Source organism: Solenopsis invicta, chromosome 8 (assembly GCF_016802725.1).
Source record: "Solenopsis invicta isolate M01_SB chromosome 8, UNIL_Sinv_3.0, whole genome shotgun sequence".
Taxonomy (NCBI): domain Eukaryota; kingdom Metazoa; phylum Arthropoda; class Insecta; order Hymenoptera; family Formicidae; genus Solenopsis; species Solenopsis invicta.
The window spans coordinates 4595884-4608115 of NC_052671.1; the positions used below are offsets into that span (position 1 = coordinate 4595884).

At 37.7% G+C, this 12232-nt stretch overlaps 1 protein-coding gene across 3 annotated transcripts in view; it reads left to right on the forward strand.

Annotated features, from left to right (window-relative positions):
* The window catches only part of LOC105196512 (tyrosine-protein kinase Btk29A), a 45890-nt gene that overhangs the window by 883 nt on the left and 32775 nt on the right, over nucleotides 1-12232 (forward strand). For 2 of the 3 annotated variants that reach the window (XM_039452774.1, XM_011162482.3), the window contains exons 2-4: nucleotides 679-861; nucleotides 5230-5488; nucleotides 7668-7982. In XM_039452774.1, coding sequence (XP_039308708.1) covers nucleotides 694-861; nucleotides 5230-5488; nucleotides 7668-7982 — 742 coding nt within the window. In that variant the 5' untranslated portion in view covers nucleotides 679-693. Of the gene's footprint in view, nucleotides 1-142; nucleotides 341-678; nucleotides 862-5229; nucleotides 5489-7667; nucleotides 7983-12232 lie in introns of those variants that run through there. The other variant, XM_011162483.3, reaches the window with a different exon arrangement.

Here is a 12232-nt window from a genome sequence, read left to right on the forward strand (position 1 = left end):
ATCCGGACCGTCGCGTTCTCGTTCGTGGAATTCGAATTGCCGAAAACGTCGCCGATAACCGTGACGAGATACCGCCGTCGCCGCCGACGACACTCGCAGGAGATCCTCTCGGCGACGGGTGTCCCGCGCACGCACCGCCCTTTCTTGACTCCGCCTCGTCGTCTCCATCCGGACGACCAACCATCATCCGTTTCCGCGATTACGACTACGACAACGACGACGACGACGACGACGACGAGGAGGAGTCATTCGTTAATTGCACCGGACGCACGTGAGCGCCGAGTCCGCGCGGTGACGGGTGACGGGCGGCGGGTGTTATGGGACGAGGAAAAAAACTCCGGTGTGCTATATTTAGAATTTTCTTTCGCGTCCTTACTTATCTCGAGACGCGGACCGGATAAGCCGGATCGGCGGAGGGAGAGCGAGAGAGAGAGAGGAGGAGAAGGAGAGAGACGGAGAGACTTCGAATGTAACTTTTTGTGTCATTTTCCTCGGTGGAGAAAGGTGTCGAATTAGGGTGTTGTGCAACAAGTATCAATTCTAGCTCCCTCTTCCTCCTCCCTCATGCGTGTGTGTGTGTGCGTGTGTTTGCCCGGAACGCGCGATGGAACATCTCGACGCCCCCCTCGGCGGGGTTCCGTAAGTCGTGCGGGAAAATGATGGTTTCATTGTTGCTAGGGAGGCCCTCCTGTGATGGCAGGGAAAGATGGGAAGCTAGAGTCAAAAGGTGGAGACGTCGTCCGGCAGGGATTCATGATAAAACGTTCCCAGAACAAGAAGCGCTTCACCCCGGTCAATTACAAGCAACGATGGTTCGTCCTGACAAAACATTATCTTATCTACTACGACGGAGATGGTGAGGTGAGCAGTTTTGCAAGTCTATGAATATTGGATGTATATATCTATTTGCTTTTACTGTGCTTTACCAACTATTTCGATTGAATTTATCAAAATCGAAATTCAAACGTGACATGCATCCAGGCTCGTAACTAGCTTTCTGTGTACCCTGCACAGCAGAAAATATTTTATATTTATATTAAAATCGATCCTTCAAATTTTTGTTGGATGTTTAACATACCCGTAAAATGTTAATTCAACTTGATGTGACTGTGCTATTTTAACATTTAACATTTCTTATTAAAATAATACAATTTACAGGCAAATGAACAAATAATTAATTTTGAAACATTAATTTTAAGATAAATGAAGAAATTGTACATATTAAAATATATATTTTATAAATGTTGATTTTACTGAAAAAAAAAAAATGTTTTTAAATTATATTAAAGTGTTATTTTTTCTGTTAATTTTTTACATAATATTTGTGTGACTTTTTAACATATTCATCTTGTATTAAATTAACATAAAAATTTGAACGAGTCATTTGAAACATGTGGTATTTTTAAATTTAACACAAATTTTTCTACGGTGTGGACAAAGTTCTATTTTTAGACCCTTTAATTTTTTTCAGAAAGGGAAATATTCTAATTTCTAACACAATTTAATAATTATTAAAAATTGTTTATTTTTATACATACAATAAATATAAAATATTTACGCGTATTAATTTCAACGTACCTATTTACATAAAAATAATTATATTTTTAATAATAAATATAATTATTTGATAAAAGTAATTATATTTTTTTATTGAATTATATTTTAATTGTACTTTTCTGACTTTATTTCAGCAATTTCGCTTATGTCATCATAATTAATATCTTTTAACGATATTATATTCAATTGCTCTTGTCCAATTTAAAATAATTTTTAATTAATTTTAATTTGCTAAAATTTTCTTATGCAAAACAGTAGAAATGGTAAGAGTACATTGAGAAAAAAAAGTTTTAATTGATTAAATTTCTTTATTTCACAAATGCTTGAATTGAAAAAATTTAATTAAGTTGAAAAATTTATTTATATTTTTTTCTCAAAGAGAAATATTCGAAGATTGTTAATCGAATATGATTTAAATAATCGAATAAATAAAGTCTGTAAAGTATCAAGCAGAGTTACAATTTTAATATTTCATATTGTGTCAAAATTTCAAATTTCAACATTATAATAAACTTCAATACATTATAATAAACTTCAACTTATTTAATATAAATATTAAACAAACGTTAAATATTTTTTCTAATTTATTATTTTAAATAAATAATATAAAATAAATATTTAATAAATATTATTGTACAATGTATAATTAATGAAAAGTAAATATTTAAAAAATATCATCTGCTGCTTAAGGATTATTGGACCAAGAGATAAACTTTGACCGTAATTAAAAATTCTGAAATATTATATTTGACAATGTTTTGATCAGTTCTATTTCAAGGATCCCCTTCTGGTACCCATCAAAGTGCATGCATTCAAACTTGTTTGGCAAAATACAATGTGCTAGTAAAATGTATACAATGTATACATCGTATACATTTCAATAAAAATTTAGTCTATTTTGTCGACGATATTATGTTTTCATAAAATTTTTGTTTTGCTGTGAGAAGTTATCATTATAAAGAGAAACTTTGTAACAAACAACAACTGAATATAAAAACAATCACAATTGCGCTTTGCACTGGACGTCTATAGAGCAATTATTTTTCCATCAGGCATCAGTACTTACTTTGAAATCTGTCCTCCTCACAGTTACACAAAATTCATATACACACGCACAAAAATAATTTTAATCAATTCTTTTTAATTACGCGAACAATCTTAAATTCTAAAAAAAAAATTGGATTAAAAGTTTATCTTGCGATTTTGCGATATCTCGATGTATTGTAATTATAAATTTAATTAGCTATTAAGCTAGTAACAATGCGGGTAATCATGATTAATTCGGGCGCCGCGATTGTAACGTGGCCGATGTTATTTCTATCAGATCGGTGTATTCGGCGGGGGGTTGTGTGATCTCCTCTTTGTCGCGTAGCTCTCTTCAATCTCGCAACGGCCGAACCGTCGGGGATGGTGACCGGTAACTATCGGCTTGGTAACCGCGTGCGATCGTGACTAGTGCCAGCTATCTCCGTTGTTAAGCGAGCCGTTAGGTGGATGGACCGGGGCTGTTTTCGGTAGAGGGTGGCGGATAACGTGCACCGTGATACCGTGTGTAAAATTAGTGGCGCAGGCGCTCCGCATGATTCTCCGTCCTCTCGCTCCTCCTCCTCCTCCTCCTCCTCCTTCTCCTCCTCCACCACCTCCTCCTGCTGCTCTTCCTCCTCCTCCTGCTGCTCTTCCTCCTCCTCATCCTTCTTTCCGCTCCTTCGTCGTTGGGTTCCTGATACTGCTCAGTCAGCGGCCGTCGCTCGAGGTCGGTCTCGACGAAGTACGACGTTCCGTTGATCTTCCGGTTCCGTTTGGCACTCGGTATCCTTCTGCGAGAGTTGACGGTTCCTCGGACGAGTCTATGACGTTTTAATCTCTGGTCTCTTTCGAGGACGACGCGAAAGACGGAGGAAAGCGACGTGGTAGTCTGGCTCACGACGTAATTCAGTCATTCTCCTGGTCCCATTCCTGCTCCTGATTCTGATCCTTCGATCCCCCGAGTCGCGGGACCGAGCTGCAGCGATACCCATCGGGTCTCGAGACTTGGCAAGTACGACGTCGCGAGTAGACGGCGATCAGCTGTGATCTCGTGATCCTTTCTCTCATCACTTCGCGAGGATCGCCTCTGTTCTCGAGTCGTCGGTCATACCGATACTTCGAACCCAGGTGCAGTGGTCCACGTGCCGACGCTGCGGATCCCCCGTGACTCCGACTTCGTCGGACTCGTCCTGTTCATCGCGTCGCGAGGTTCACCGTACAACGTGGAGGTAAAGAGAGTTTCGGAGAGTCGAGAGTTTCAAATATCCATCTTCTCCCCCCCCCTTCCCTTCCTCCCGCGGTTCCTCTCATCCGCTTTTGTTTGATTAGACCGTCCGTCCTCGGATGGAAAATCCATGTTGCGCGAATCTATATGAATTCCGCTAGGAATGTCCCCGGGGAGGGTCGCTCGATGCCGTTCGCGCTCGTAAATTAGCTTCAGACTTTTCCACGTCTGAAGCGTAGATATATCGTATCGATATTCCAAAGTCACATAGTTCGTTGTTATTAGAGTTTGAATATCCTATCGCAATTTGTTTTCTGCCACTGAAAATCAACCGTGTGCTGAGGCTGTATCGTATCCAAGTACAATTGGAACAACCTTCAGCAGCGAGCATCTCGACCTCTTTTCGACGCTTGACATATTTTTTATATTTTTAACTTCTGCACCGAAAAGAATAGCTTTGCCCATCGAGGAGTGTCTAAAAATTCAACTTGTTACAAATATGCGAAAGTAATTTCGTTAGGCCGTCAAAATAATTGTGTCTGACACGCAAATTAGTTGCCAGAATGTTAAAACTTTCCGCAGCCTTGCTCTCTCCATGCGTCCCGCATAATTATTTTGATGGTCCAGCAAAATTAGTTTTTAAATCCGTATCTAGATCTAAATTTTTTTGTTTCAGCAAAGCCGTTTCTTCCATGTAATTCTGAAAGCAATGTCATTATGCAAATATTTATATTGTTTCCGAGACACCGCGTACCTCTCTTCTTCTTCCTCTGAGCTCTGCTCAGTGAAAGTCGTTGGTGTACGGAAAATAAATTTGTTGAATCATCAAAATAATTAATGTTGGACGCTCAAGTTGGTTGCTGAAATGTTAAAGCTTTTCGCAGCATTGTTCATCATGCTTGAACGCTCTGCATAATTATTTCGATGATCCAGCAAAATTATTTTCAAACCTGTGTCTAGCTAAATTTTTGGATATTTCAGCAAAACCGTATTTTGCGTGTAATTCTGAAAATAATAGCATTATGCAAACTTTCATGTTGCTTCTGAAGCATTGCGTACCTTTCTCTCCGTCTGACAATGAACTCCGCTCAGTGGAAATCGTTGGTACACGGAGGATAAATTGTTGAACCGTCAAAATAATTAATGTAGGACACTCAAGTTGGTTGTTAGACTGTCCAAACTTTTACAGCATTGCTTTCATCCACGTTTGAACGTCCTACATAATTATTTTAATTGTCCAACAAATCCAGATTTAAATGTAATTAAATTTTTGATTTAACTGCAACAAAATCGTTTTATTTCGCTTTAGCCGGAGGCTATCCGCCGAAGGCTAATGTGATGGATCCGGAGGTCAGTGCGACCTCCTTTGATTACTAATGAATTGACTGTTAAATGTTAATAAGAAATCTTGCTAATTGCAGCGCCGCAAGGAACGCGGTCGGATCGCCGTGGAGAGCGTCCACGTGGTGGAGACGGCCAGCCTCGGGAATGGTAGCACCGGTGGAGGCGGTGCCGTCGGCGATGTGGCGGGCGGCGGCGATGCCGCCGGCGGAGGCGGTGGAATACCGTCCGGACTGCCTTTCCAGGTGGGATACCGGGAAGCCGGCCAAGAATATACGCTCTATCTCCTCACCACTCGCGAGCAGGACCGCGCCGAATGGATACGTGCCATACGCGCTGGTGAGTCCTCCTCTTCCTTCACTCCTGCATTCTCCCCCTTTCTCCCCTTTTCTTTTCCACACTGTTAAATATTAAAGAATCAAATTTAAACCAATTTCTTAAATTACTTTTTGTTTTTTATTTTTAACTTCTATATATGTCGAAATTTATTATTTTAACTTGAAACGTGTAGTTTGAAGAAGAACCTCATCTAATCAATCCATTTCTGTAATTGGACTTCTTAGTTTCAAAGCAAATAGCGTCCGTATTAACGTACGCTACGCATCTGGTAAATAATAAATTTGAGTCAAATTTAATATTTTATAGTTAAATTTGATGAACTACATTGATTTAATTAAATTGACGACATAATAAAGACTAATAGCGACATATAAGAATGATTAAAAACAATTCAAATTGAGATAATTCGACACTGTGAATTCGAATTTGGACACATTTCGCACACATATCGCGTTTTTAACGATGACGAACGTTTATATTATCCTCGCGCGTTATATCTGCTTTGATATCTTATGAGTTGGAATTAACTATTGAATACTAGGCAGGGTCTACAATAGTGGCGGGCGTAAGAAATAAGAGTAGGTGTGAAGCTACGTATTTCCAGTATAAGGAACTGGAGTAAGAGCGTCAGCGAATAAATTCGTTTTATTTCTTACTCCGACTCTAGCCCGCACGCTTACTTCATATATTGTAGACCGTCCCTTAGAAGATAAAATTTAAACCAGAAAATATTTTGTTATTTTTAACTTCTACGTATATTGAAATTTATTTTAAATAAAAAAAATAGTGGTTAGAATAGCAATTACATTTAAATAACTCATTTTTGTGATTAAATTGCTAGTTTCAAAGGAAGAAATATGCGTGCATGCATCTAGTAAATAATAAACTCGATTTGAATGAAAAGTATATTTCTTTAATTGTTTCTGAACTTCATTGTTTCAGTTAATTAAATTAATGATGTATTTAATAAAAGCAATGGCGATACGGGATAATTAAATATTACGCAAATTATTAGGTATAATTCGACACTTTGACGAATTTAATAGTGTACTGTTACTCGATACGAATTCGGATTTCGCGCACATATCACGTTTTCAACTCATATTGAGTATAATTTGATATTAAATATTTAACAGAGTACAGCATTAAGGATGAATGTGTCACATCTCAAAGTTGCCGAAACTTTAAAAATTTTATAGATTGTTCCATTATTAATAATACCTTAGAGTACCCGTGTAAAATTTGAGCATAATTCTCTTGTTGATTTAAAAGTTATACAATTTCTGGTTTACTCTTGATTCTTATATAAAATCGCGTTTTATGAAACTTACATGCAAATTTGATGAGAAACTAGCGTTATGAATTAAATTATTTTTTTTTTTTTTACATAAACTCAAACAATTTATTTATGAAAAGGTTTACTTCAACCCACTTACTCGTTTAAAAATTATTTACCTAAAACTACAGTAAAATATAAAATCATTTTCGCTGCATAAATCATTACAAGTAAACCAAATTTTTTGTTTTCTTTTCCTTTGCAGCTGATTTAAAGGCCAAAATTTACGACTAAAATTTTTTCACTTTTTATATTTTGATAACGTTTAGCTAGTCCAAAATATCCTTATAATGATAGGCTTAATTTTATTTTTTACCAAATAAGAAGAATTTTTACCTAAAAAAAAAATATTAATTTGACTACACTTTCCAACTTGAATAAATTCTTCAGTTCAAGATATTTGTGTATTTAAATTAAATATATGCATGCTTAAATTAAAGTTCAAATATTGTCTGTAGTTAATCTAAATATATAAATACTTGAAGTGAAGAAATTTAATTAATTTGAAAAATTTAGTCAAATTAACAACTTTTTTTCTCAGCGTACATGTCGTAACATTTACAAGGCTACGTTCGTATGGACGACATGATTTTCGTAATAATCCCTAAGAATTAGATCCACTATAACGTTGTACATACTGTATGCTGAAGTATTCCCTTTTCTAAAATATAACATAAATTAGTGTAAAATTGCTATTTATTATAATGGAGAGCGTTCATTAAGTCAATATCAAATTCCGAGAGTAACATTCTAAGGCGCTCGGTCATGCGCGCTACCGCAATCTGTCATTTGAAGCGCAATATATCATTCTGAAGAACGTTTTGCGAGCGACTCGTTTTGCAGTGTGCAGCGAGAATTCGGGCTTGAGCGGGCGTTACCACACGGGCCTGTGGAGTGGAAAACGTTGGTCTTGCTGCCGATTATCGACACGCTCCGCCGAAGGCTGCGACACTTGCAGCTCCTGGTCCTCGAAGCCAGCTACGAACGCCGCGAATCCGTCCTCCACGACGCCCACGTCGGCCTCGACAACGTCGACGTCCGGCACCGTTAACAATACCATTTCAACGACCACCGTCACGTCCGATCATCGCTCACAATCGACGAACGCCGAGGCGAATAACAATCCGATCGTCCAATCCCAGACCCGTTCGACAATCGGTTCGTACCTTACATTTACTACAAATTGCACGCTTTCGCGCGTCCTCGTCTTTCGCAGAGCCGGTGTAATTGGTCACTGGCGAATCGATGCGATGCGCCTCTCGTTTCAGTTTCCAGTCCCGCGAGGGTCCCGGGATTAACGTTTGTTTAATAATGGATTCGTTAATTGTCGGCTAAAAAATTGATCTGGGGAAAACTTTATTTACATCGAACTTTTTCATATCGATATACACCATTCAGTTTTGTTATATAATACGATACGTTTGTCGAAGTATCGTGCCGTACGTTAGCGCGGCCATTAAACGTGTTAATTACGACCGAACTGGATGTACAAACACTCGCTGGCGGATGTGTAGGAATATTTGGAGAGGCTAACGCGGAAGAAATATTGGCCGGTATTGAAATAACGCGTAAAACGAGCCGCCGCGGCGACGGTCAGTGGTGCATGCGAACAGCGATGTGTAATTAACTGATCGCGGGCTTTATCTCGTTAAATATTTAGTAACGCGCGTAATAACGAGACTATCTTGTTTCAAGATCGGCCAATATCTTGTTCGCGCGGCGCGTTATAGCTTACTCTATTGCCGCCCGAGCGAGATTATCCGTATTGTGGATTAAGCAGTGAATTTCCCCTGCGAAGGGAAATCTTATTTTTCTCGTACCACGCGGACCGGTGTGCAAGGACGATAGAAAAGAATTGTTTCCGAGCGAGTGATTTTCTGAGTTCGGATTTCTTATATCTTGCCTAACGGCTCGGAATCTCTATGACTTGGAAAAGCTCATGCATTTCCAAAGGCGGAATGTTTAAAGCTCAACGCGTCTAAGAACGAGGACGAGCGAATTTCTGCATTGCTCTCGCGAAACTTTATACTTTTAACGAGAAAAGCTAAGGAAGACTGCGTTTAGAGTCTAGTAATGGGCTAAACGGTTATTTTTACCATTCGGTTGTAACAGCTACTGTTATTTCAAAATGATCGGTTATTTAAATAGTTATTCAGTTAAATGGTTACTAATATTTAATCACACTAGAACTTATAATTTACAATAATTTGCCGTTGTTGATTAATTACCGTCTTAACTAATTATCGATTAATTGGTCTGTAAATTTTTGAAGCGTGTTGATTAGCTACAAGATAGAGAAACTCTTCAGTCTCTATACATCTTCTATTCTGCAATCGATCAACACGCTTCAAAAATTTGTCATACGACCAAGATTGGGTAAGTTAATACATTTTTTAAATTAAATTAAGTTATAGTTAATGGTTTATAAAATTAATTTAGTTATGTTGAAAGTTACCTGAACAAAAAACTAATTAAAACTTACATTAAGAGTAAAAATTAGCTTGAGTTAGAAATTAATTTTGGAAAACATTATTCATATTAAATTACAAAATTGTAATTTTTTAAAGTTAAATTACTCAAAACAATTATATAATAATATCAACAAACTTAATATTTTATTTTTAAATTAAATTTGTATAATATAAGAAAGATATTACTAATTTCTTATATGAGAATGTAATAGTTTCCTATTATAATTTTTTCTTATAATCTCTAAATTTTTAACTTGAAAAAAGTTAATGACTTAAAGTTAATGTGTTTTAAAAGTAATTAGTTAAAGGTAAAAATTAAGTTATTAAAAACTAAATTAAGTTAGAAGTTATTAACTTTTAACTTTATTAATTATTTTTTCACTTTTTATTTAATTACTACCCAACCATGCATACGACAAATGTAATATTAGTCTTATTACGTTTGTAAAATTGTAATTTGATGAAAATAACCGTTTAACTTTACCATGTCTCTCTGTTCTTCAACATAGATAATTTCTTTAAGTGATTACTGTGCTCACAATAGAGTTCAGTTTAAACCGTAATTTTATATTTTTATTGGGCCTATCCCTATTAGTTTGTGAGATAAAAAGGGGTGGCCGCTTATACGGGGACACTCTTTATCTAAGAGAAGTTGGGCCAAAATCAAATGGTATATTATTGTCCAATTTAAATTTTAATAAATCTCTTGCTAAGTAATTAGCGAGAGTTATAATTTTCCTAATAAATCAACGAAGGCAGTAATTTTTATCAATATATTATATTTTTTTAAACAATTATAAGACTTCGTACGGGCTATCACTGGAAAATCGTACATTAAACTATATTCAGAGAAAAATCGAGACCTAGTTGAACTCTGTGTGGGCTGCAACTGGGTAAACCTAAGAAAACTATCTTGGAATAAAAGTTAAATCCAAACTGGCCTCTATATGAGCTCTAACTGGGTAAACCTAGTACAACTATCTTGGGGGGGAAAAAAGTCGAATTCACACCAAGACCTCCAGGGGTCGTAACTAGTAGTAAACTTAAGTTAAACTATTCTAACTATACTCTAAATAGACTTGAGCTTGACAAATCTTTATTTTGAATGCCTTATTAATGCCGATACCTAGGTAGCAAAGTTGACGTCATTTTGACATTCCATCAAATATGGAATGCCCGGATTCACACGGATATTTTCCAAATTTAGCAACGGTTACTTACAGTAAACAGATAACAAAATAACGTCCATTATTAGTTTAGAGCGAGGAAATTCATTCCTCATTTGGTCCACGTGATTTCGTTCCAAAAATAAGCGCGATTGACAAGTTGCACGTTAACGTGTCTATCGACGTTGACGCTTGTGCACGTACGTGCGCGCGTTTTCGTCTCTAAAAAGCCTTTGTCGTCGATCTCTCTTCGAGGACGAGACGAAAAACGACGAAACAGAGAGCTTTGCTGTAAACAGAACAGTATCGGAGCGCGGCGCGGCGCAATGTCGGTGCCTCTGGCATCTGTCACGAAAACTTTTCTCTTAGATAGCGGGAGCGTGACATTTTTCTCTACCGTTGAAACATCCCGAACGGCAAACCTGAAACTTGACTCGCGTCGTGCGTAAAATCGTCTCGGTCTAGTGTCATTCTTCCCCAATAACCCGGACGCTCCAGTTCCTTTATCGCCCGGAGCAGGACAGCCTTCCGATTTTCGCCAATAATGTACCCAATATCGCATATCGGGTAATTGAAATTTCGCATCGTGATCGTTCGCGGCTCCCTTCGCTGTAACGAACGCATTTTCATCCGACGGAAAATGGAATTCGAGATGGGGGAGAAAAAAGAAATCCCGGGACTTCTCTCCGAATGTGGATTAATCTGATTATAAAGCTCATTACTAGGATCAAGGACAAACGCGAACTTGAGGAAATGGAGTTGTCGTCGATGAGATATATGACGGTCACACAGAGACAGAGAGAGAAAGAGAGAGAGAGAGAGAGAAAGCGCCGCGACGCGAAAGATATATTAAAGCACGAGTTCTCGTGTCGTACTTTACGTAACTCTCACTCGCGAATGTCCAGAAGCATGACATTCTACCCAGTAGCAAGTGACGCAAATGACAGTTTTTACGAAGGAGAACTTATTATTAGATAGCCTTTTATTAAAAATCGATACGTGCCATTGAGCGATCGCGTAAAATACGTAGTACCTCTGCGTAACGGGTATCTCTTCGCCCTGTGAGGCATCGCCCCGTTACGACTCGCGAATGTTAACGTGTCTCGAGTTTAAGTTATCAGACGACTCTGCCGTCTCCTCCCGGGTATCGGCTTCTTTCCAGCGGGTTTATCTTTCCCGAGTGTGCCCGGTCCATCATCCATTTGCGTTAAAGTCTCGGGCGAATATATTGGCGGCGAACCGCCGCGCGAGGAACTTGCGATCGTCTTCGCGAAGACTCGAACGAAGCCGACCTACTTAACGGCAAATTGAATTTCAGATATTTTAATTGCAAATTCGCAGTATTGAAATGCGCTTAATACTCTCAGAGGCACCGCGTGTATCGAAAATATAAATTTAATCTGCCCCGAGAAAAAAAGTGTTTGATATTTGCGACTTATAATTGCATGGTAAAGTAATTATGATTAAAAGCTCCATTTTATTGCTCCTATAATGGTAGCAGCAATAACCTTGTGCCCAGTTCTATTAACTGTGACAAAATTTTACGATAAATTTTGATTATTTTAAATAATAGAGAAAGTAGTATTATGGCTACTGTAATCATTATATACTGACCCTATTAATAACAGATTATTAGGTGATCAATTCTGACGATTACTTATGGAATCATTTGTTTATTAACCCGCTGTTATATAATGCGCTAATATGCCAATATATTGTACAATAACCGATAATTATTATAAGCCATTTTACTTTTTAGTATTTTGAAATT